The 25,662-nt window shown below is 35.9% G+C and overlaps 1 protein-coding gene across 2 annotated transcripts; it reads left to right on the forward strand.

Moving 5' to 3' along the window:
• The first annotated feature begins 600 nt into the window (after nucleotides 1-600).
• On the forward strand, nucleotides 601-24,484 carry NAA50 (N-alpha-acetyltransferase 50, NatE catalytic subunit). Of its 2 annotated transcripts, none has more exons than XM_006211339.4 (5): nucleotides 601-918; nucleotides 21,878-22,014; nucleotides 22,443-22,562; nucleotides 23,012-23,078; nucleotides 24,246-24,484. In XM_006211339.4, exons 1-5 carry the CDS (start codon nucleotides 911-913, stop codon nucleotides 24,421-24,423), a joined length of 510 nt encoding a protein of 169 aa, XP_006211401.1. In that variant the 5' UTR covers nucleotides 601-910; the 3' UTR covers nucleotides 24,424-24,484. The 2 variants fall into 2 exon arrangements, with proteins under 2 accessions (XP_006211401.1, XP_015100871.1); XM_015245385.3 differs by having other exon boundaries at nucleotides 777-918; nucleotides 21,881-22,014.
• Nucleotides 24,485-25,662: the final 1,178 nt, after the last annotated feature.

A 25,662-nucleotide genomic window follows, 5' to 3' on the forward strand; every position in this document is an offset into this window, starting at 1 on the left:
GCAGAACGCGTGGGTGGAATGGGTTAAAGTGCATTGCTAAGGAAGTGACGTACACGCCAAGACCTAGGGACCGGAAATGGCGATGGAGTTCCGTCCCCTTGGGGCCTGCCGGTAAAATCCCAGGCTTAAAGGTTTGGGGCAGTCACGTGATACCAGAACTTGAAACGTGCCGGACGGAAGCCAAGTTATCCGACCAAGTGTTATTAAGTTTATTTGTATTAAAATCACCTCATTTACTTAAGTCTTCCACAGACTTCTTTACAATTAGAAGAACCAGCTTTATAAAATCTTATTAGGAAGACAGGAGCGTTTGAAGGTCATTCTGGAGACTACCAATTGGGAAGAACTGGGTCGGGGAAGACTGATCTTGTAGAAGTGGGAGAGGAAAGGGAGGGGTGGAAAAATCCGGATTTTACCGCCAGGGCCTACCGGGCCAGCCCCACAAGTTGTGTCGTAAGGGATGGGAGGAGGAAGATGACGCCAGAGGGCCGAACCCAGTAGAAAGATAGAGGTCCTGAGATGGAGGGGGAAGGGTGCGCGGAGGCCTGCAGTGCGGCTGCGCGCGAGGCGGCCGACGCGCCGGCGCGCAGAGGGGGCGGGGTGAAAGGTCACAGCGCGGCAGCGGGTCTGGCTGGCTGCGGCGGCGGCAGGCGGGAGGCAAGTGCCCCGTGTGCACGTGTGGAGAAGCGGCGGCCCTAGCGCGGCGGCAGGAGACACCCCCCCGCCCCCTCCGGAGACGCAGGGCCGCGCTCGACTTTCGCGGCCTCCGTCACTCTCTCAGCTCCCTGCCCGAGGCGAGGAGGCCGGCTGTTGGGGTTGAGTGGCCCGAGCTGAGGGCGCGGAGAGCTCAGGGCGGCGACGACAACGGCGTTGATATCGGTGGTAACAACGGCCTCAGCAGGCGGGGAAGATGAAAGGGTGAGGAAGGGCAGCCGGGCAGGGCCCGACTGGCGGGGGAGAGGGGCTGCGAAGGAACGGAGAGACTGGGCGAAGACCCGGCGGAGGGAGGTTTCTGGGCTCCTCTGCTCACTGAGGGGGCGGAGGCTCGACTCCGGCTGTTGGCGGGCTGAAGGGCCAGCCGAGGTGCGACCGGGGAACCAAGATTTGGGCTCGGAGGACGAGTGCGGGTTGAGTGGAGACCAGCAGCCGAGTGGGGCCGCGGGGAAAAGCTCTCGTTAGATGCCTGGGGCCTCCTACCCCGGAGCAGAGCAGACAGTAGAGCCACCCCCAGCCCGCCACTCCAAGTGGAGCGGGCTGGTTGTCCTCTTCAGATCCAGGCTCAACACTGAGAACTGTGGTCTTTGACACTTTTCGGGTTTATTCACACTTGGAAGCCGTACAGAACCTTCTGGACGGAGAAGGAATTGGAATAAAGAGCGAGGAGATGAGTATTAAGAGCTAGTGACTCAACTGGATTTGGGTTGGGTCAGAGCGAGTGGAGGAGGGGGAGAGCGTGAGCACTGTAGACTTGGGGTGTGCCAAAATGTTTAAGGAAGTATTGTTGATCAGTAGGTGGAGCTATTGCTCCAGCAGTTCTCTATTGCCCCTGTGCTTCAAGGGGGTCCTTGGTTACTACGAAGCTTTCTTCAGGTGTTTGGTAAAGTTAATATTCTTTCACACGTTTCCTTTTGGATATAGTTAGGGATTATTTTGGTTCGACTGTTCCATTTGGATAAAATGTCACCGTACTATTGAATTACGTACTGTTAAGGTATTATTTACATAACATGGTGTTGTAAAATATTGACTAAATTAGCCATTTTAGAGCTTGCCTTTACCCTCCTTAGAGAAAGAAATGGAATTTTACCAATGTTAAAAGCTTTTTGAGATGGCTGAGTTTTTTTCTGTTATACCAAGTCAGTTAAAGAATTGTAACTGTGTTTTGAGTTAGTGAAGCTTTTCAAACTATTCAGCAGCCCTTTTGAGAATGAAATAAAAGTCAGTGTTCGAAGTAATCTCATATTGCCTAAAACAAGGGTCTGAATGTTGCCTGGGTGTGTATGTGTGAGTGAAGTCGCAGAAGAGGTCCAAGAAAGTTGAATTTGACCTAATGTTTGTAACGTGATTCTTTTACTCTGATTTTGCTTTAAATACTGGAAATTCACTGTGATGTTGAGTTGCGTGTTTTGTGTTAAAGTTTAGAAATCATGAAGAAATTTTCACAGACCTGCTTTATTCTACATCAAGTTCTCAAGAGTTCCTATCAGGATATTAATTGAGGGATATGGGAAGTATGTGTTGCACTTAAATCATGATCTAGGAAGTTTGGCTATTTTATATATGATCCAGTATAATTTGGCGAGTTTTTTTTTTTTTCTCCTTGAGTATAGATGCAGTTTCTTACTTGTTTTTGTGTTCTCATTGGCACTCAGTACTTATTTGTCTTTGTTAAAGTGATAAAAATGAGGCTGAAGAGTTACTGGTGTTGAGATTGTGCATAGATTTAAAGAGGAGGAACTTAAATTATTCGGAATGTTTAGATCCCAAATCTTTGATCTAGCTCAGTCTGTCTACGACGCAATGTTCTTCTCGGTACTAACTTGGTAATAGGAGTGGGGTCAAGCGGCAGTATTATTCACAATCTACCTTCTGTTGATATATTCATGAGGCAATTATCTTTTTATTTAAATTGGTTGTTTATATGTAACAACCTGATAGAGACAAATCTTCAAAAATGAATAATTACCGAATTTAGTGGAAATTTATAGTTATTGAACCTGTGCCTTATGCTAGCAACTATGCCTAAAATATAGAGTCCTTTAGACTAGTTCCTATCACCTCTTACGATTGGGAATTTAAGATTATGTTCTTAATGGTAAACTTCTAAGATGATTTTACAGGAATAGTCCCTTTAACTTCACAGATGAACTAAATCCTAGTTAAGATGGGACTTTAAAAATTTTTCCAGTTGTAAGTCTTGTCCTTAAGACACTGAACAAATGAAGACAGTGGATGTTATTTAAAAGATTTTAAGTTCCTTGAGTTCAAGCTCTGTATCATCCCGAACAAGGTGGTCAGTGTTACCAGTCCTGACTCTTGATTTGTAAAGGCCCGTGAAAATGAAACATCAGTGGTCCTGATTGTGTGGTTTTTGTATGAAATTTTATTTGCTGTGTTTATTTTATATATTTAGCTAACTGAAGTTTAAGTTGAATAGAAATATCTAAAATTGGAAACAAATGCAGAACTCCTGGCTCTGATTTAGTCTGCTGTTTAAATATTTACATTGTTGCATATATTGTCTACCATTCTGAAACTTTAAAAACTTACCATTTTACCTGCTTTTTCGTCATATTTTTAGTTTTTATTAGTAGCAGTAGGACATTCCATGATATTGGCATGTATTTGCCTTTCCTCCATAGTAGATAAATTTCCAGTTATTAATTGCTGCATGTATTTATATGCATGGTCTAGAAATTTGGGATATATTACAAGATGTTACTTCCTTTTTACTGAGGTTGCTTGTTTTTATGAACCAGGGATGTTGAAGGTTGAATTTGTGGATGGTAAGCTGATTAGTTTTATATGTTGTTCCTCTCTGGGAAAGGTTATATTCAAACAAGAAGGTATGTCATACACAGCCATGACTGAGATGGCAATGTAATTAGTCAATATAATATAAAGTAAAACTGAATCCACTTCCCCTTCAATTGTAGTAAAGAAATGTAAACTAGTTCTAATGAAAATGTCTTTTAACAAAATGTGATGACTACATAAGAACAAAGTAAAGATGGGAAAGTAAACAGCAATAATATAGTATAGAACAGTAAGTGAAATGTTTATGGACTGGGAAGGGACGCAAGGGAGTTTTGTGAAGTATCTTTACCTTGGGCATTGATTTACCTGGGTGTATACATATGTTAAAAATCACTGAGCTGTGACAAGATTTGTGCTCTTTACCATGTGTATTTTCTACTTCAATAAAAAAGTGTTGGTTTTGGTTTTGGGTTTTTTTTTTGTTTTTTTTTTCCCAGGAAAAACTGAAAAGGCCAGTGAGGCTGAAGTGGATTCAGGAACTTCTGTAAACCTGCAATTCATACATGTTGCTTCTGTGAATCCAGTAATTTGTGGGATGGTAATTAAGATAGTGGACTTTAACAAACACTTTGTATTGTCCCCTTGCTACGTTGAGATGAATTCGTGTAAGATACAATCTATCTGTACCACAATTTTAGAAAATTTATGTCGTAACTAATATAAAGGAGAAATAAAAGGAAAGTAAATTGTAATAAGATATCTGTTTCAATATGCAAATAAGCAAGTACATCTACACCACAGATCATAAGATGTTTGCATCTGTCTATAAATAAAATCATTGTATAATTTAGAAAATACATTTACTACCAATTCAGATGTGTGCCTTGGTGAGTAATGCTTTGTTGCCATCAGTGTTGTAATTTCTTCCCCAGATTGTGGACAGCTCTTGGTAAAGTTCTAAACAAAACAAAGTATAATCAAGAATTTGTGGGTTGGAAAAGATTTTTAAAGGCCACCCGTCTAAAGAATTATCTTTCAAAGCCAGTACTTTTGCCAGACCAAACTAATACCTACATTGTGTATTTTGGCCTGTGGAAATCCTTTTGAGTCCTTATTTTCTCTTCCCAGTATTAGCTATGGCTTCCAGCTTTGTGCCAACTGAAAAGATATACCTTCTCAATTATTTAAATGGCTGTCCTTTTTTCTTTTTCAAAATTTTTTATTTACTTTTTTTTTGATCGAGGTACTGGGGATTGAACCTAGGACCTCATGCATGCTAAGCAGGCACTCTACCACTGAGTGCCTATCTCTATCCCCTCCCCCTGCCCCGGTTTTCTTTTTTTTTTTTTTTTTAAAGCACAAGTGCTTTCACCATTTTGCACATCAGTTCTGATTGTTCCACACCCTTGCAAACACTTGATATTGTCAGTCTCTTAAAGTTTTAACTATCCTCGTATGTGAGTAGTGATACCTCATTGTGGTTTTATTTTGCATTTACCAAATGGCAACCGCTGTTGAACATCTTTTCATGTGTTTATTATCCATATCCCTTTGTGAAGTCTTTGTTTAAATCATTGTCCATGTTTAAATTGGGTTGCTTTTTCATTATTAAGTCATAAAAGGTTTTTTTCCATATTACAAATTTTGGTTACATGTTATTTATTATATACACACAACAGATATTTTGTCCAAGTATTTAATAACAAATCCTCATCAAAAATTTCTCAATTATTTTCAACTATTTATTCTTTCAGGTGTTTTCTGGAATGATTTTTGTTAAGTTTAGAAAAAAAGTCACATTGAAATTTTAATTTAACTTGTTTAATTTACCAATGAACTTGAGAGAAGCTAGACGGATTTATAAAATTGTTTCCCCTTCCTGTCATGTGGTATGACTTTGCATTTATTAAACTCATATTTTAAGTAAAGTTTTATGTTTTTTAAAGGAAAAAAGCACAGACTACAAAAACCATTAGAATACCAGTAGTAACCAATAGAAACATTTTTTTCTTCATGGAAGTGAGAATTATATGGATTATAGTTTAATAACTACAAAATTATTATTGTGCTATCATTAAACACTGCTTTTTCTTGTGTTTTTCTTTTCCATCATCTCCTATTTGCCATTCAGTGCCTACCTTTTTGGCAAAATGTTAGTCCTGTCCTGTCCAATACAGTAGTAACTAGCTACATTTGGCTATTAAGCAGTTGAAATGTGTCTTGTGTTAATGAGAAACTGAATTAAAATTTTAAGTTAATATTTAAAACTGATGATTTTATGTATGTTTGGAACAACTTGGGTATGTGAACCTACTATGAATTTTATGAAATGGAAGTACAGATAAAATATTTCGAAGGAAAATTAGCATCTGAATTGAGATGTGCTGTAAGTGTAATGCACACTGGATTTAAAGACTTAGTGTGAAAAAAAGATTTTTTAAAGATAAAACATTAATAATTTAAATTCTGATTACGTTTTGCCATGATTTCATGTGTTTTATTTTGTCTTTACTACTATAGATACTAAAAAAAATATAATTATGTAACTCAAATTATATTTCTCTTAGATGGTGCTGTGCTAGACCCTGAAAAAACCAAATTTGTCTAAAACATAATCTCTTTCCTTAGGATCTAGTTCCCAGATGGTAAATATAAGGTGTGGCTGTTTATACCTCTGTGGTAGAGGATTCTGAGACCACTCCTGTTTTTAGATTAAAATACTGTAATCCAGTCATCTTGTCTGAGGAGGGGATAGAAGTATATAGTTGCCTTGCCTGAGCTGGTACACCCTGTATCGTACCCCTGTCCCTGCTGAAACGGTTCTTAAGAGTAAAACCTTGTTTTCCAAGTTCAGGTTTCTCGTCTCAGCCCTTGATAGAGCTGTAGTGAATGCTTGTATATAAAACTACTTGATACACATCCTAGATTATTTTGGATAATTCACTAGAGGTGAATTTTTTGGATCTGAAGGTACTGACATTTTTAAAGCTCTGATATTTGTTTCCAGTTGACCTCCAGAAAGACAGTAGCAATTTTGAGAGTGTACTCTTTTTCAAGAGCTGAACTTGCAGAAACCTCAAGGAAATGGAGGAAGACATTGTGGCTGTCATTCTAGTCATGGGTGGTGTAAGTTACCTTTGTCTAGGATAAGTGGCATACATTGAGTATTTCTACAAATGATAGAAGTAACAATTTCTTTTCAAGTTGGTTTAGAGGACATAATACACATATAGCCTTAGCTCTAGTTATACTGTCCTGATTAGGTGATAAATGGTCCTTCTCTTTCCTTCTGTTTCTTTCTTTCTTATTGATTACTTGGTGAAGTTGGACATTTCCCACTTTTGGTGGCCATTTTTATGTTTTTGTGATGTAACTGTTACTTACATAACTTCCCGGTTTTTAATTCGATTATTGATTGCTTTTTGACTTCAAATTACAGAACACAAATGTTCTTTTGTTTTTTATTGAGTTTTAGTCAGTTTACAATGTTGTGTCAATTTCTGGTGCAGAGCACAATTTTTCAGTCATGTATAAACATACATATATTTATTGTTACGTTCTTTTTCACTGTGAGCTACCACAAGATCCTGTATATATTTCCCTGTGCTATACAGTATAAACTTGTTTATCTATTTTATATATACCTGTCAGTATCCACAAATTTCGAACTCCCTTTCTGTCCCTTCCCACTCCCCTCTCCCCTGGCAACCACAAGTTTGTATTCTATGTCTATGAGTCTGTTTCTGTTTTTATTTGTTTGTCTTTTTTTTTTAAGTTTCCATATATGAGTGATACCATACAGTATTTTTCTTTCTCTTTCTGGCTTACTTCACTTAGAGTGACATTCTCCAGGGACATCCATGTTGCTGCAAATGGCATTATGTTGTCATTTTTATGGCTGAATAGTATTCCACTGTATAAATATACCACAACTTCTTTATCCAGTCATCTGTCGGTGGACATTTAGGCTGTTTCCATGTCTTGGCTATTGTAAATAGTTTTCCTGTGAACATTGGGGTGCTGGTGTCTTTTTGAATTAGGGTTCCTTCTGGATATATGCCCAGGAGTAGGATTACTGGGTCATATGGTAAGTCTATTCCTAGTTTTTTTGCGAAATCTCCATACGGCTTTCCACAGTGGCTGCACCAAACTGCATTCCCACCAGCAGTGTAGGAGAGTTCCCTTTTCTACACACCCTATCCAGCATTTATCAACACAAAATGTACTTTAGAAAATGGGGTTGAGACTTTCAAATTTTAGTAAATACTGTCAGTGGTGCCAGTATAGGACCCAAATCATTAGAAAGAATATTATTTATATGTAGAGCTTGTTAAACTAGGGTAAGCAAGAAAAATATTTTGTACTTGGGAGCATTTTAAACATTTCTTACTTTTCTTTCCAGAAAACTAAAGTATGTTTAAAGATATATTGTGTTCCCCCTACCCACAGTCTATATAGTGCATTATTTGTGCTATAATTTATCTTCAAAAAGGAGACTTATAAGGCAAAGCATTTGAACTGAAATAACCACATTTTATAGTTCAGTGTGCCACCAATAATAATTATCAGTAGAGTCACTAATAAGTTCCTTGACTTCTGGGCCTTTGTTTCTTTGTCTTTAAAGAGAACAGCTTGAATCTGAATGGGAAAGGCCAAAGATTCAAGTTTTTGTGTCAGTTCTAATCTGTGGATAGTGTCTTATCAGTATTGCATTTAATCTGATGAAAGCTTTGATGAGTTCTCAGACTGCAAAAAAATAATAATAAAAAAGGTTATGTCATTAATTACTAATGGCATGTGTGTCACATGTTTGCCATCCCTGGTTTCTATCAGCTCTAGCTTTCTATGATACCAAGAAATAAAACTTTGAAATCATGTATGAATTGTTCTCTTTTAAGCTGCTTTCTTCATTTTGCTCTTGTGTCTGCTTTTTGAGACCTGCTCTCCCATCCTTCCCCTTCATGCCACTTTTACTTTTTTTATAGCTATGTTTTGTCCTCCACTGTTAAGTACCTACTATGTGCGAGGCAATGATTCTTGTGTAATCCTCATAATAGCTCTCAGATAGGATCCATAGTCTACTGATGTATCAATAAGTATAGTATAAAACAGACACATAGGTGAGTGAAGAAGGAAATTAAAGCTTGGTTGGTTCTAGGGGTTTGAGTAGTTCTATATGGCCAAAAAACAATGAGGGAGGGAAGGGGCCACAGCTAGGTGATGAAGGGCCAAGTGAATTTTACTTGGTAGATTGTGTGCAATTTTTGGAAGATTTTAAGCTGAGAAGTAAAGTGGTCAGATTTGTGTTCTAGAAGGATTATTCTGACTGCATTGTGATGGCTTTGTTTCCTTGGATCTAGTCTTAATCCCCTTCATTAGGCCATTACAATTTGGGTTGAAATGATGATCTGAACCATACTGCTAAGACAAAGAATATAGGAACAGGTTATGAAGATATTTGGGAGGCAGAATCAATAGGTATTAAAATGGGATATAAGAGTACATCTAAAACTAAATTTTTGTATTGGATGAATCATGAGGCTATTCATCAAGGTAGAGAATAGAGGTAGATGTTCTAATTTCTGATAGAGAATAATGAGTTTTGTTCTTGTGTTGAATTTGAGATTACTACAGAGATACCCAGTAAGCAGTTGGGAATATGTGCTTGGATTCAGAGATTTGGAAGTAAAAATATTAACACCTAGCCGATAGTAGCGGAAAAGCCAAAGCTGGGAAAGAGTTCTCTTAATTGAACATACTAAACATGGGAAAAAATTTTTCAGAGTAATTTTATTCTTTTTAGGGTATAGCCTTGAGTATATTTTGTCCCTGTGTGTATTTAGTATTTCTGGTACCCAAATAATTGCTGAGATTTTTACACACCTAATACTTGGCAGTCATGTAGCTTGGAGAAATGATTGACTCACCACCACTTTTTTTTTTTTTTTTATAACTGCTAAACCACTAGAACAGTGACTCAACGAGTAGCACACCTCCCACCCCACTCTGGACATCTGATAATATCTGGAGATGTTTTTAGTTGTCACAATGGGGTCAGATGGTTCCTGGAATCTAGTGGATAAAGCTAGAGGTCCTGCTGAACATCCCACGGTGCTCCAGAAAGCCCCTTATAACAAAGAATTATCCAGCCCCAAATATCAATGGTACAAGGATTGAGAAACTCTGCTCTAAAATCTAGATGAGGTGATAGTTTTTCAGTTATAGTAAAGGCCTAGAGATTCTTGGATTTACTAAAAGTAAGTTAGTTCCTTGAAACATTTGAGGTCCTTTCCTAAGTCTTCCTTACCTAAGAAGAGGTAAGATTGAAAATAAACACCATCAGTGCAGAGGTTCTCTGCCATGGAAGAGTACTACCATGTACCATAGTTCAGATGAGGTGGAAATCAGCAAGATGGCTGGTTAAGGCCTCATGAGCAGTTAATATTTAAGCTGTGCTTTGATAAACACTGAGTAGGCTTACTTTTAGGTTGAAGGAATTTATACTTTAGAGGTGTAACTCTTTCATGTAATTTGCTTGAAGGCAAGTATTTAGAACCAGATTACTGCTAGCTAGGAAAAAAAATAATCTATCCTCTAAGCCTCTTGAAATTTTTTATCAAAGGACCTTGGACATGCTTTGATCCTTGTTAAAAGACTTTAGATTTTATGCAGATACCTTTTATCAGTACACCTTAGGTAAGTATTCTGGGTTAGGTATTTCTCTCTCCTAACCTTGAGGAGTAAAGAAGACTCTTTTGAAGGGAGTCGTATAATGTGGCTGATAATGCACCGTAGTGGGAATTCACAAAGGCCTGATTCTGGCTTTATTGATAATTGCCGTATAACTCCAGGCACATCTGTCTCCATTCCATCATCTGAAATGAAAGGGAGTAGAACCAGTGGCTTCTAAGATCCCTTCCAGATCAAACATTCATCATAACAAGTGACCAAGGAACTAAAATTTTGTACCAAGGTGCACTTAAATATCCATCTAAAGTGTAAAAGCTTCAAGCTTTTTCTGTACATCATTTTCTCTTTTTGCTATATAACTACTTTAAAATTCATACTTTGTATAAAAAGACCCACTTTAGTGTAGTCATATCTCCATCTTGTGGCCTTTCAGAATATTGCTACTAAATATAGTTTTTACAGTTGTGGCCATAATTGATGTTACCTTTGAAAGCTAGGAACATTTGAGTGCTTATTAGCTGATATTGCTGTGCTAAATACTTAACAAGCATTACCTCATTTTATCACACTGCTTGTTTTATAAGCCAAAGGTTCTTATAAACCTACTACCGTATTGTAAGTGCTAAGACTATATGAGATTCCACTCAGTAACAGACCAGTGTTGTGATGCTGACACAAATTAATGGGCTCCCTAAAGTAGGAGGCAAGTAGCTGTGTTTTCCAGATCTAAAGACTTGGTTCATATTTCTATGCGTACTTCTGCTATGTCAGCCTGACCCTCTCTTTTAGATCCTCTGTCTAAAAACTTTGGTATGAAGATGCATTGGGATTTCTTACAGATTTGAAAAACAAGGAAAATGAAATGTCACATGCATTTACTTGAGCTAAGAGAATGACTTAGTTTCTTTAATAACTACTGTCTTAAGTTTTTTAGTTAGGGTTGTGAACTCTAGTGCCAACAGGAACCTGGGACTAAGCAGACAAAGGTAAATGAGTAAAATAAGATAAGAAATGTAGACTTTATATAAAGTCTTCTGATTTAAATATTAGCAACCAACTTAACTTGAAAAAGCAAAAAACTATTGAGTCAAATTTGTGTGGCCACATAGCTGATTTAACCTTTAGGCCAGGAATTTGGAGCTTATCTATAGAGTAGAGGTCTTAAACTGATTAAGATAGTCTGTATTGTTAAATTATATTGAAATCTTATCTGAAGCAAGCAGTCAGTGTAGTGATTTAAAGACAGCTTCACAGTCGGGCCAGTTTGAGTCAGTTCCTCAGTACTATGTTACACACATTAAAGCTATAGTATAACATACTGTACTGCTTGCATAAGGGAGATGTTTAATGTTTTTTATGTGAAATCCACCCTGGTCATATAGCATATTTTTTCCAGTGGTCTATTCCACTTGTCTATGCCCATCTTTAGTCTCTATGTCCCTCATCAGACCCCTTGGACTTAGAAATCTACACACATGCAGTGGGAAGTTTATTAATTTGAGTAGGTGTTAAATTTGTGTGGTAAAAGTAACATGCTTTATTATAAAAATAAAGAGTCCAAGGTAGAATGTAGGAATCTGAAATTTTAACTGGCAAAGTGATTCTGCCATATAGCCAAGTTTGAAACCCATTCTTGACTTTTACAACACTACTACCCCAGATTTTTCCCCTACTCTGTTAACAGTTGTTTCTCAGACACCTTTATGGGCTCCTATTCTTTTACCCCTAAAATTCAAGTATTAATAGTTCTGTTTTCACATGTTCTCACTGCAGACATTCTTGGTAATGTGATCTGTTCCCATAATCAGAGGATGTACATTGTACATTATTTATTTCTATTCCAGGAAACAACTATTAAAGTGATGTTACAAAAGGGAATTCTTTCCTTGCAAATTAACTTAATGTAAAAGGTCCATGTTCATTCTCTCTACTAATTATTTGTATCTACTTAATGGCAGCATTGCATCCAGTCACATTAGGTGGCATTTAAACTGTTCCATAAATGCATTTTTTTTAAAATGATCATTCTAAAAAGTGTTTGACAGTATCATATGGAGAGCCAACTGTACTATGCGATTTTACATAAGGGACTTGAACATCTATGGATTTGGGTACGTCAAGGGGTACTGGAACAGGCCCCAGTGGATATCAAGGGACATTGTAGTTTCAGTTAGGAACACAAGTCACGACATGTAGCCATTTACACCAAAGACAAAGACTGACAGGCTAGAGACTGCTGACTTTAGAAGATTAGGTCTGTATCAGTATGGAAGGCTTATTCTCATCTCATTCAGCTTCCCTTCTATAAACTGAAAGTTTGGTACAGCTGGAAATAGAGAAGTTGTAGTTTGTTAAAGGTTTGAAGCTCTATCCTCCTTAAGTTCTTTCAAAGAGTAAAGAATAAATGAGTCTTCAAGTGCTTTCTACTCTTGAGTTTTAGTATTAAAGGTAATATCATAAATAAGTAACTACAGTACTGTTATACCTAATACCATTATTGTGATCTGATACTTGGTCTGTTTTTGTTTTTTCTCATATGTCTTACAGATGTGGTGTTTTTTTTACATTTTTTATTGATTCATAATCATTTTACAGTGTTGTGTCAAATTCCAGTGTTCAGCACAATTTTTCAGTCATTCATGGACATATACACACTCATTGTCACATTTTTTTCTCTGTGATTTATCATAACATTTTGTGTTTATTTCCCTGTGCTATACAGTGTAATCTTGTTTATCTATTCTACAATTTTGAAATCCCAGTCTATCCCTTCCCACCCTCTACCCCCCCCCCCCCGGTAACCACAAGTCTGTATTCTCTGTCCATGAGTCTATTTCTGTCCTGTATTTATGCTTTGTTTTTGTTTGTTTGTTTGTTTTTGTTTTTTAGATTCCACATATGAGCGATCTCATATGGTATTTTTCTTTCTCTTTCTGGCTTACTTCACTTAGAATGACATTCTCTAGGAGCATCCATGTTGCTGCAAATGGCATTATGTTGTCGGTTTTTATGGCTGAGTAGTATTCCATTGTATAAATATACCACCTCTTCTTTATCCAGTCACCTGTTGATGGACATTTAGGTTGTTTCCATGTCTTGGCTATTGTAAATAGTGCTGCTATGAACATTGGGGTGCAGGTGTCATCCTGAAGTAGATTTCCTTCTGGGTACAAGCCCAGGAGTGGGATTCCTGGGTCATACGGTAAGTCTATTCCTAGTCTTTTGGGGAATCTCCACACTGTTTTCCATAGTGGCTGCACCAAACTGCATTCCCACCAGCAGTGTAGGAGGGTTCCCCTTTCTCCACAGCCTCTCCAGCATTTGTCATTTTTGGATTTTTGAATGACGGCCATTCTGACTGGTGTGAGGTGATACCTCATTGTAGTTTTGATTTGCAACAGATGTGTTTTTAAAATAGGTTTGTTAAATCGGAATCTATAAAGGTCCTCATGTCGCAGTTGGCTGAAATGTCTCACCATCTCTTAATCTGACAGTTCTTCCTTTAAAAAAAAAACAAATTTACTTCAGAATAGTTTTAGTTATGGTTTTAGATTTATATTTGTGAAGACAGTACAGATAGTTCCCAGTTTCTCCTATTAGTAACAACCTACAGCAGTATGGTACACTGTCAAGAAAGTGAAAAGACAAGCCACAAATTGGGAAAAAATAGTTGTAAATAACAAGACAAAGGACTTGTATCCAGAATATGTAAAGAACCTTGCAACTCAATAAGATAAGCAATTCAATTTTAAAATGAGAATTTTCTTAATGACTTAACAAAAATTCTAGGTTTATTCCCAGGCCTAGACCATAGGCAAAAGATTTAAATAGACGTTTCACCAGAGAAGATACATAAATTGCTAATGATCATATGGAAAGATGTTTTAGCATCATTAGTCAGAGAAATGCAAATCCAGTGAAATTATCACTTCACACCACTAGAATAGCTGTAAACAGACAGGCAATAAAAAGCATTGGTGAGGATGTGGAGAAACTGGAACCCTAATATATTACTAGTGGGAATGTAAATGATGTGGCCACTTTGGGAAATAGTTTAGCAATGTATTAGTTTTCCGTTACTGCTGTAACAAATTACTACAAGTTTAGTGGCTTAAACAACACGGACGTATTATCTTAGTTCTTGAGATCAAAAGTCTGAAATGGATTTCACTATGCTAAAATCAAGGTAGGTATAGCCTACCTGATTGATGTCTACCTGGAACCTCAGTGTGTAACCTTATTTAGGAATAGGATCTTGGCAAATGTAATAAAGATGAGATCATACTCAATTAGGGTGGGCCTAAATCCAATGACTAATGTCCTTATAAGAATAAGAGAGCATATACATATACACACAGAAGACCATGTGAAGATAAAGGCAGACATTAGAGTTAGGCTGCCACAAGCCAAGAAACACCTGAGGCCACCAGAAGCTGACAAAGGCAAGGAAAGACTCTACTCCAGAGCCTAGAGAGCATGGCTCTGCTGACATTCTGATTTTGGACTTCCAGCCTCCAAAACTTGGAATGCATTTCTGTTGTTTTAAGTCACTGAGTTTGTGGTAATTTGTTAAGGCAGCCCTAGGAAATTGATACAACAGGATTATGTTTCTTCTAGAGTCTCTAGATGATAAACCGTTTCTTTGCCTTTTCAGCTTCTACAGATGGCTTTGCATTCCTTGGTTCATGACCCTTTTTGTCTTCAAAGTCAGCGGCATAGCATCTTTTAATCTCTTTCTCTGCTTTTATCACATCATCTCTGACTCCTAAGGACCTGTGCAATTACAGTGGGTCCACCCACGAAGTTTGGGTAATTTTCCCATCTCAAAGTCTTAATAACGTCTGCAAAGTCCATTTTCCATATAAAATAATGTAATAATAAAGGTTCCTGGGATGAGAACATGAACATACTTTGGGGGCCGTTATTCTGTCTACCAAGGCAGTTTCTTTAAAAAGTAAAACATATTTGCCATACAACCCAGCAGTCCCACTTCTAGCTATCTACTAGAAAAAAAACTGAAGCATGTCTGCACATAGACTTGTATGCAGTATTCATAGCAGCATTATTTATAATCTCAAAGTAAATACAGTTAAAATGTCCATCAAGTGATGAATGGATAAACAAAATGTAGTATATTCATATAGTGGAATACTATTGAGCTACTGACACGAATTGCAACATGGATGAACCGCAAAAACATGCTGAGTGAAAGGAGTCTAGTTCAAGAAATCACATATATTGTATGAAATGTTCAGAAATGATAAATCTATAGAAGGTAGATTGGCCAGCTTAGAGTAAGAAAGGGGATTTATCTCAGATGTTTGCAAGGGATTTTAGGGTGTAATGTGAGTGTTCTACAGGTTAATTGAAGTGATGGTTGTCTGACTTTGTAAATAGTCTAAAGCCATTGAATTGTACAATTAAAACAGGTGAATTTTGTTAATTATTGAGGTATAGTCAGTTTACAATGTTGGGTCCATTTCTGGTATATAGCACAATGCTTCAGTCATACATGAGTATACATATATTCATTTTCATATTCTAAAACAGGTGAATTTTATAGTTTATAAATCATACCTCAAGAAGGCCATTTAAGAGAAAAATCAACGAGAGGGATATAGGGGGTGGAGGCTTATACACCTAAATGTAGTAAAACTTGTAGAAGAAAACAAAAATCTAAATGTTAGTGACCTTGGGTTAGGCAGAGATTTCTTAGATATGACCTTGAAAAGCATGATCCTCAAAAGAAATTCATCAAAATGTATAACTTCTGTTTAAAAAACACTATTAAGAAGGGAAAAAAAGTCACTCAGACTGGGAGAAATCCTTTGCAACATACATAGCTTAAAAAGGACAAGGGGGAGGGTATATAGCTCAGTGGTAGAGCGCATGCCTATCATGCACAATGTCCTGGGTTCAATCCCCAGTACTTCAAAGAGAAAAAAATAGATAACTAAACCTAATTACACCCCCCACCAAAAAAAACCCCACATGCAGCAAGGACGGTATAGCTCGGTGCTTATCTTACAAAGGACATAAATTTATAGTATACTTTAATAAGAGAACCGAGGGTGTTTTGTTTTGTTTTGTTTTGTTTTTAAATGGGCAAAAGATTTCAAGAGCTCCTTTACCAAAGAAGATATATGGGTGGCAGAGAAGTACATGAAAAGATGTTCATCATTTTTTAGGGATATGCAAATGAAAACCATAGTGAAATGTCACTATACACCTATTAGAATGGCACAAATTAAAAAAGTTGTTAGTGTCAAATGCTGGTTTAGATGCAGAGCAACTGAAAGTTTCTTAACTCTCCTAGGTATTTACTCAAGAGAAAGAAAAACTTATGTTTACCCAAGAACCTTGCAGAAATTTGTTTATAGCAACTTTATTCATAATCTCCAAAAACTGGAAATAACCCAAATGCCCTTCAACCAAAAGATAAACCATGGTACAGCCATACAATGGAGCAATAACAAGGAATGAATGTTGATACAACAGTGTGGTGAATCTCAAAGGCATTATGCTGAATGAAACAAGCCTAGCAAATGGCTGTGTATTGTGTGATTCTGTTTATGTGATATTCTTGAAAAGGCAAAACTATCGGGAACGAGAAAACAGATTAATGGCTGCCTGGGAATGGTGGTAGAGCTGAACTACAGAGGGTCATGTGGGTGATTATTGGGATGATAGAGCCATTCTGTATCTTGATAATCATGGTAGTTAGGTGTGATTATCCATAGTTGTCAAAACTCAGAACTCTCCACCTAAAAAAGTGAATTTAATTTTATATAAACTATTAAAAGTTTTTTTCTAGGCTAAGAAGGAAAATCGATCCCCCAAAAGGCTGGAAGATAAAGGAACATCTGATAGTTGGTACAAATAGAAACCTACAAGCTGGTAGACTTGAATAGAATGCAACCAATAATTAAATTAAATCTGAACAGACTAAATACTTGGTCACACTAAAAGAGCAATACTCTAAGCATATGCTGTTTACAAAAAGATGTACTTTAAAATGTTTTTTCTTTTATTGAAGTATAGTTGATTTACAATGTTAGTTTCAGGTGTACAGGAGAGCGGTTGAGTTGTACATATACATACATATATAAATACATTTCCAGATTCTCTTCCATTACAGCTGATTGCAAGAAATTGAATAGTTCCTTGTGCTATAGAGTAGATCCTTCTTGTACAGTAGATCTTCTTTGTTTATCTATTTTATATACAGTAGTGTGTATCCGTTAATCCCAAACTCCTAATTTATCTCTCCGCCTCCCCTTTCCCCTTTGGTAACCATAGTTTGTTTTCTATGTCTGTGAGTGTATTTCTGGTTTGTAAATAAAGTTTGTATCTTTATTTAGGTTCCACATATAAGTGATATATGATGTTTGTCTTTCTGTGTGACTTCGCTTAACATGATGATCTCTATGAAAAAGACACACTTTACATATAAGGACACAGACATTTAAAGTAAAAAGATGATAGAAGATACACCATACAACATTATTTAGAAGAAAATGGTATATCTGTATTGATGAACAAAGTAGACTTTTAAGGCAGGGAATATTACAGCAAATAGAGAGACATTGCAAAATGATAAAAGGATCGATTCATCAACTTAAAACAGTTTCAAATACGTATGGTCTTAAGACTTCTTAAGTATCATTTGAAAGACTTAAAGGAAGTAAGAAAGTAACATGTAGCATGAAATGGGTTCTCCTTCCTCTCCAGCCCCAGTTTCCACATTTACACAAGGCATACTTTGTTTTACCATATCAAACTGCCTCTAGTTTCAGGAACACATGATTGCTATTTTGTTCCTGTTCTACCCTTCCCTTAGATTGAAATTCTTGCCCTCCCACATAACAAACTCTTATTCATCCTTCACTACTTTTTCTACAGTTACTTCCATTGTCGTAGTATTTTTGTTCTTTGCATTATATGTACCCCTATTTCCTGCTAGGTAGGAACTCCTGTGCATTCCATGTGTTAACTCATAGCTACTCAAATATCTATTGAAGTACAACTGATTTATGCTTTGAATAGGCAACTATTATGCTCTTAAGAACTCTAGAAAATTTTAGATCCACAGGTAGAATTTTTAAAATCTCTATTTAATTTTCTAATCAAGTTCTTTTAACTTTTAAAAGCTTTTTGGTTGCTTACAGTCAAGTGATGTTCTCATTCAGTTGACATTTCTACATAGCCCTCTGTTTATGCCTTTGATACTGCCTGTTCTTTGCTGAATTATATTTACAAGTTGATGATATTACTCTGATATATTTAGAATATCCACATCTTAAAATAAATTGGAGCTAAGTGATCAGGATTACAGAAGTGTTCCATTTCAATCAGACATATCATGTTCACAAAAGTTAAACTGTATTTGAAGGCGAATTTTGCCGACAAAGTCATATTTAATAGACATTTTGAAATTATGTTTCTAGCACAGGCTGACAGTCTGTTAATAATCAAACTTGATAAATTTCTTTCTTAAATGGCTACCAAGCAATATTCAAATTTAAAATATCTGTATATATGTACATAAAAGGATATTAGAAGATTAAGTATATCTAACTCATTTCTATGGTGTTGGACTTTTTTTTTTTTAATCAAGACATATTTCTTTTTAATTAGGCAGGGAAAGATTAAGCTGCTTATTCCCTAAAGATTCAATATTGTGTTCTATATTTAGTCTTGATCTGCCCACCCTTAATGGAGACTTTTTTAGTAGTTAACTTTTATTAGTTTCAGTCTACTACACCTTCTGTATGAAGTCAAGAAATACCTGGTTGTGGTCCTTTAAAAAACTGTAAATATACTTGAAACATGGTAATTTCCTAGAAATTATTCTTAAACCTTTAAAAAAAACAAATTCCTTCACTTATAATTTAGAAGCTTAACTTCCTATATCGTTAAGTTTTCCTTTATTGTTTTACTATTAGATTTCATAATGTAATTTTTCAGTCACTCTTAAAATACAGACATTGGCTTTTTAAAAAATTTCTTAGTTTATTTATTGATCAGTTTTTTTAAATTTTTTATTGAAGTATATAGTCAGTTACAGTGTGTCAATTTCTGGTGCACAGCACAATGTCCCAATCATGCATGTATATGTATATATTCATTTTCATATTCCTTTTCATTAAAGGTTATTACATGATGTTGAATATAGTTCCCTACTAAACAGAAGAAATTTGTTTTTTAATCTGTTTTTATATACAAGTTATCATTTGCAAGTCTCAAACTCTCAAATTTATCCCTTTCCCCAGTAACCATAAAATTGTTTACTATGTTTGTGAGTCTGTTTTTATTTTGTAGATGAGTTCATTAGTGTCCTCTTTTTCCTTTTTTTTTTCCTTTTAGATTCCACATATGAGTGATATATGGTATTTTTGTTTCTCTTTCTGGCTTATTTCACTTAGAATGACAATCTCTAGGTCCATCCATGTTGCTGCAAATGGCATTATTTTATTCTTTTTTATCACTGAGTAGTATTCCACTGTATAAATATACCACAGTTTCTTTATCCAGTCATGTTGATGAACATTTAGGTTGCTTCTGTGTCTTCAGTGTTGTCAGACACTGGCTTTTAAGTGCAGTGGAGTAATTTTTAAATGGTGTGTTCTAAATGTAATCTATATAATGAGCTATATTACATTTTTAAAAATTACTGAACCCAGTTTGTGATGCAATAATAAATTAAAGAGTAGCATTATACTAAGTGAAATAAGCCAGATAAAGAAAGACAAGTAAATACTGCATGTTATCACTTACATGTGGGATCTGGGGGGAAAAAAAGGAGTCAAACTCATAGAAAGAGTAGAAAAGTGCTTGCCAGAGTAGGGGACATATGGAAAAGTTAGTAAAAGGATACAAACTTCCAGCCATAAGAAGTGAGGTGATGATTATGTTAATTAACTAAATGGGCAGAATCCTCTTTTAAAAACAAAAATAGACTAGGTAAGATGTGATCCCTATATTTTAAGGAATCCTGTATTTTAAGGTGAAATGTTTATTACTTCAGCCTTAAAGAAGAGAAAGCCAGGATGTACCTTAATGAAGAGGGAAGTTGTTCTGTGAATGAGATGTACCCTAGTTAAGGAAGACATGAATCTCAGAAAGAGAATTCATTTTAGTTGTCAAATATTCTGGAGAAAGGCCATAGTTACTGCATATTTACTTATGTGGAATTTATCTACAGTTTTAACTACACATTTTTTTAAATATGTTTTCAAACATTTTTGTGTATATTAACAAAAGTTGGAAATATATATAAATATATGTTTGGAATATGCTTTTTTCCCCCAGGAACCAGTATATCAGCATCTTACTATGCTAATAATATAAATGTATCATGCTTTATTTCATTAATAGTCCCCCTATTGGTGGACGTTCAGATCCTTCTATTTCTTTTTTTTTTCTCTTTTTTACCATTATAAAAGTGTGATGATTAACCCTCTTGTTTAGTCATTTCTCCAACAGAGAGTTTTCAAAATCTATGTGCATATGATGTAAATGATTAATTAGAGTGTATTGTTTGCCTTTCCCTGCTATTGACTAATACCATTCTGATCCAGAACTAGCACCTAGTGGTAGAACCTATGTCATTTCCTAGCTGCTTGGTTGGCATTAGATTGTTTTACTTATTTTTGAACTCATTTTTATTTTGATTTGACATTTTCTTTAAATATTTTTATCACCCACTGTTACAATTTTTAAGAAGGCAAATAATGTATATAAGTAGCTAATAATAGTACTAATGGTAATAGGAAGAAGAATTGTGTAGATTCTATTTAGGTTTGTCTTGTCACTTTTGATCAACCTTTAGCTTATGATAGTGAAATTGACTTGAGCTATTAATTTCTTTTGTTGACAGCTCTGTAGGCAAAATGACTTTGTTAATGAGTCTATAACTTTATAGTTTTAATTTTTTCCCATGGAACCCATTGTTTTGATTAAGAATGGTTTCTTAACAATGCTACTGTTGTGTTCTTGATAAGTAGTTTTCAGGTTGGGGTTTGTTTGGATTTTTTTGTTTTTGAAATAAAGATTCCCATGTTCCATTTCCAGAGATTCTGCTTCTGAAGGTATGGGGTGGGATCCAGGAGTCTAGATTGTGAATACCACCCCATGTGACTCTGATGTGTGTGTTTCCTGTGTCAAATGTATATTTTATTTGATATGCATGGTATTTGCATATTTTGATATTTCCTTAGAATAAATTCCTAGAGTGAGATACCTTGGACAAAAGGAGATGTATACTCTTTAGACTTTTTTTAGTACTTAGTGCTAGATTGTCTTTCAGAGATACTGTATCTGTTTTCATCCCTGCCAGCAGAGTATGAAAATCTTATTTGCCACCCTTTTGCCAATTAAGTATCGTCACTCTTTCTGATCAGTAATAGATATCTTTAAGTTTTTCTGAAAATTTTGCCATTTATGGAAAATATTATTCTGGCCTTCTTAGTAATTGTTGTTTACTGTATTTGTCTCTAAATATATACAATTGTATAAGAGCTATGAGTTGGAATCTGGATGGAATGACTGGCAAAATCTGCTTAAAAGTGGTAATCTTCATAGGAATATAAAATCACTTAAAGGGTTGGATTTATCAATCATGTAAAAAAGACTTTGTACCCTTTTAATATGTTAATCTTAACAAATGAAACTAATTATATTTTATTGAGTACATTTTGGTTTGTTCCAGTAGCCGGATCGAGCTGGGAGATGTGACACCACACAATATTAAACAGTTGAAGAGATTAAACCAGGTCATCTTTCCAGTCAGCTACAATGACAAGTTCTACAAAGATGTGCTGGAGGTTGGCGAGCTAGCAAAACTTGGTATGATATGTTTTTCTTCCCTCACCCCTTCCCTTCAATTGTTTATTCATGTTCTTCACCCCCAATTTTTAATATGGGGAGGGGAACAGTTAACTGATTTAATCTCCTAGTTTTACAACAAGTGAGAAAATAGGGCTGACCAAGTTCTGAGAAAAATCAAGATAAGATACTTGAATTTTAAAAGGAAATGCTAAATATCTTTTCTTATTTAGGCTATGTCTGTATTTTCACATATTTAACTTTACTCTAGAGGAGGCTTAAATTCTTAAGGTATGGGATATTTTTGAGGCTTATTGATGTTCAGAGTAGCTGATAAAATTTAATGCTGATAGGAACAGTTTAGTCCTTATAGAAAGGGAGGGGGAAAAAATCAACAAAAACTGTCATTTTGTCTGTTGAACTTTGTATCTTTGTATTTTCCATGGCAGCCTATTTCAATGACATTGCAGTAGGTGCAGTATGCTGTAGGGTGGATCATTCACAGAACCAGAAGAGACTTTACATCATGACGCTAGGATGTCTGGCACCATACCGAAGGCTAGGAATAGGTAAAATTGTTTTGTGTTTTTGTCCCTGTTTTTATTTTTTTCTTCACAGAAACATAAGTACATTGCTACAGTTTCTGACCCAGTAAGTCAAACTGTTTCTTCTAGGAATATTGGGAAAGGGATACTGAATTACTTGTAAAATAAGGTGAAAAAGAACTGTTTATTTGTTAACATAATTCAATCGAAAGCCCTTTATAGATTTGTTATTAATATCCCTTTTGCCTTTTCTGTTTTCCTTCTTCCTGGAAGGGCTGTATATAAAGATTGCTTTTCTGCTACCAGTTTGAAACACAGTAGGTAATGTAGAGAGAACAATTTTGGAAAATCAGGATGTTTAGTGTTTACCTCAGATTCTATTAGGACTCAGTAAGTGTCAAGGTGGTGGTTGGATGTATATAATTTAAAGATTGATTTTTATGAGATTACTTACTTCTTTGTCTTGTTAATAGGAACTAAAATGTTAAATCATGTCTTAAACATCTGCGAAAAAGATGGCACTTTTGACAACATCTATCTGTAAGTAAAGTCGTATTTAATCTTCTTATCTAAAGAATTTAATAAATTGGCAATGAAAAGTTTTACTAGAAAATCTAAAATCCAGTCACTCATTTCATTGTCTTTTGGAAATACCATAGAAGTAGTAGTTAGAAGTTTATTTTGTTTTGGTATAATAATAGACAAGGAACCTGGGAGAAAAACATTCTCGTTTTGCTTTATTACGTTGGAGTGGGAGCTCCAAACTCACAGATGTGAAACCAAGATTAAAATTCAAGTCTTCATCATTTGAGAAATTAATACCATTAATATTACTTTTCTCATGCCATCTGTTTGCACTCTCTGAGTTTTGCTCAAGGCTCAGTGACATGCTGAATTAGTAGTAGAATTTAATAAAGTCAGAGAGTACCTAGCTGATCTGTACTTGGATCTTAAAAGAGACCTCAGAGCCAAGGCTGAGATCACAACTGTGGAGTCTTTAAAATACAGATACTAAGATTATTCTCATTTTCACTTTGGCAGGGGAGAGAGTAAATTATATAATGCTCTTTTGAGGAGTAATTGAGGGAAGCACAAATTATTTACTATCAAAATCTAGCATGTTTTTTATCAGTCAGAAGGAGGATATATTCAAGCATTTGAGACCGTAGTCTTTTGTTTGTTTTTTATGTGCTATTACAGGAATCTTTCACCCCTTACAGTACAAAATGTTATGATAGCTAGGGTACTTTAACCTTGATTGACTGACTGACTGACCGACTGACTAATTGATTGATTGATTGATTGATTGATTGATTTGGTGGGGGTAGAGGGGAGGTAATTAGGTTTATTTATTTTAACTGAGGTACTGGGGATTGAACCCAGGACCTCATGCATGCTAAGCATGCATTCTACCACTGAGCTATTCCCTCCCCCAATCTTGATTGATTTTAAGAGTAAGCACTATTCCTGCATCTCTTAATCTCAGCCAGCTATCTTGCAAATGTTAAGAGTTAGAAGTGTAAATTTGTTATCAAAAGTTTCCCTGAAATGAATACCTAAATCTTTGTTGATTACTAAAGAGAATCTAAAATATCTGCAGTATTCCAGTGCCAACCAATTTGAAGCTATCTGTGAAGGACAGATAAAAGCTGATGGAATCTTAATTTATTTTTATTTATTTTTTTCTGTTGCCCTGTTATATCTCAGGCATGTCCAGATCAGCAATGAGTCTGCAATTGACTTCTACAGGAAGTTTGGCTTTGAGATTATTGAGACAAAGAAGAACTACTATAAGAGAATAGAGCCTGCAGATGCTCATGTGCTGCAGAAAAACCTCAAAGTCCCTTCTGGCCAGAACGCAGATGTGCAAAAGACAGACAACTGAACAAGTTACAAATGAACTTTCTTGCACTTGCTTGTCGCCAAATAAAAGAGAGGCCCATTGATTTTTCCCCCCTCTTTCTTTTAAAGCCTTCCCCCTTCCTTATTCTTGTTTTTCCTCTTTTCCTTCCTTCCCTTTCGCTAAAAGTTTTAAACTTTCAAGGACTTTGAAAATTAATCATGTTTGGGTTGTTTTAGTTTTCCTATTTTTGTGAGGTGTTTTGATTGTAGGAAGGAGAAGGTATAGATCTGTTTAGTTTCACAAAGATATATGGTCTCAAAAATTGGGGTGTCAATTTCTTTTTTCTTAAGTGTCCTGCTTTCACATTGAAGGGCAGAGTCTACAAAATATTGTATATTTCAAAGGACAAAAAGAAGCAGCAGCAATATCCTGTCCTCTAATTCATAGACAAGTTTAGTGTGCTTGTGGTACTTTGGATGTTTCAAGACTGTTTGTGGGATACTAATCCCTATACATTGCCTTCACTCCACCTTTTGTCCTTCTGAGTATTATCTCAGGAGTTGGACCATTGTTATCCTTGTAAGAAATACTAAGCTTATTTTGTTCTGTTCAGCAGTTATTTCTTCCTTCCTTGCTGGCGGCTGAGGGTGGGTGGGACAGTTTGGGTAGGTAGTGTTATACTTTGGTCTCAGTATTTGAGTTAAACTGCTTTTTTGCTAATGAGTGGACTGGTTGTTGGCAGGTTTACTTTTCCTGCTGTTGATTGTTATTAGTGGCATTAACTTTTAGAGTGTGGGCTGGTGAGATTAATTTTTTTTAATATCCCAGCTAGAGGTAAGTCCTTTAACTGACCTAAAGAGGTTTGTTGTGATTCGCTTTTTTTTTTCTCCTGTCCTTTTTCTTCAGTAAACCCACAATAGTTAGTCTAACCTTAAAAAATGGAGTTGATGTCCTTATAGGTCAGTGCCCCTAAATAAACCTGAAACAGGTATATTGTCTCTTGGACATATTTAAAAATACCTAAAAGGAAGCTTAGATGGACTTGTGACACAATAAATTCATTTAAAGTCAGCTAATGCAGGCTGTTAGAAGTGTGGCCACTGAGCATTTGATTATATAGGAAAGAATATCTAGACAGTATTTTTGAGAATAACATAGTTGTGCTATTGCTTATCTGTTGGAGAACATCCCAGATTTGCTTACATTCTGTGCCTATGATATTGAGTTTTAAGGATTTGGGGGAGTGGGGATTGTTAAACATATTGCTTCTATTCTTGGAAA

This window comes from Vicugna pacos, chromosome 1 (genome assembly GCF_048564905.1).
Source record: "Vicugna pacos chromosome 1, VicPac4, whole genome shotgun sequence".
Taxonomy (NCBI): domain Eukaryota; kingdom Metazoa; phylum Chordata; class Mammalia; order Artiodactyla; family Camelidae; genus Vicugna; species Vicugna pacos.

Bases quoted from the DNA above. Each gene is read 5' to 3' on its own strand.
- NAA50 (XM_006211339.4), top strand. The intron at 22,015-22,442 runs GTATGATATGTT...TTTCCATGGCAG, and splicing joins TGGCGAGCTAGCAAAACTTG to CCTATTTCAATGACATTGCA. The intron at 22,563-23,011 runs GTAAAATTGTTT...TCTTGTTAATAG, and splicing joins ATACCGAAGGCTAGGAATAG to GAACTAAAATGTTAAATCAT.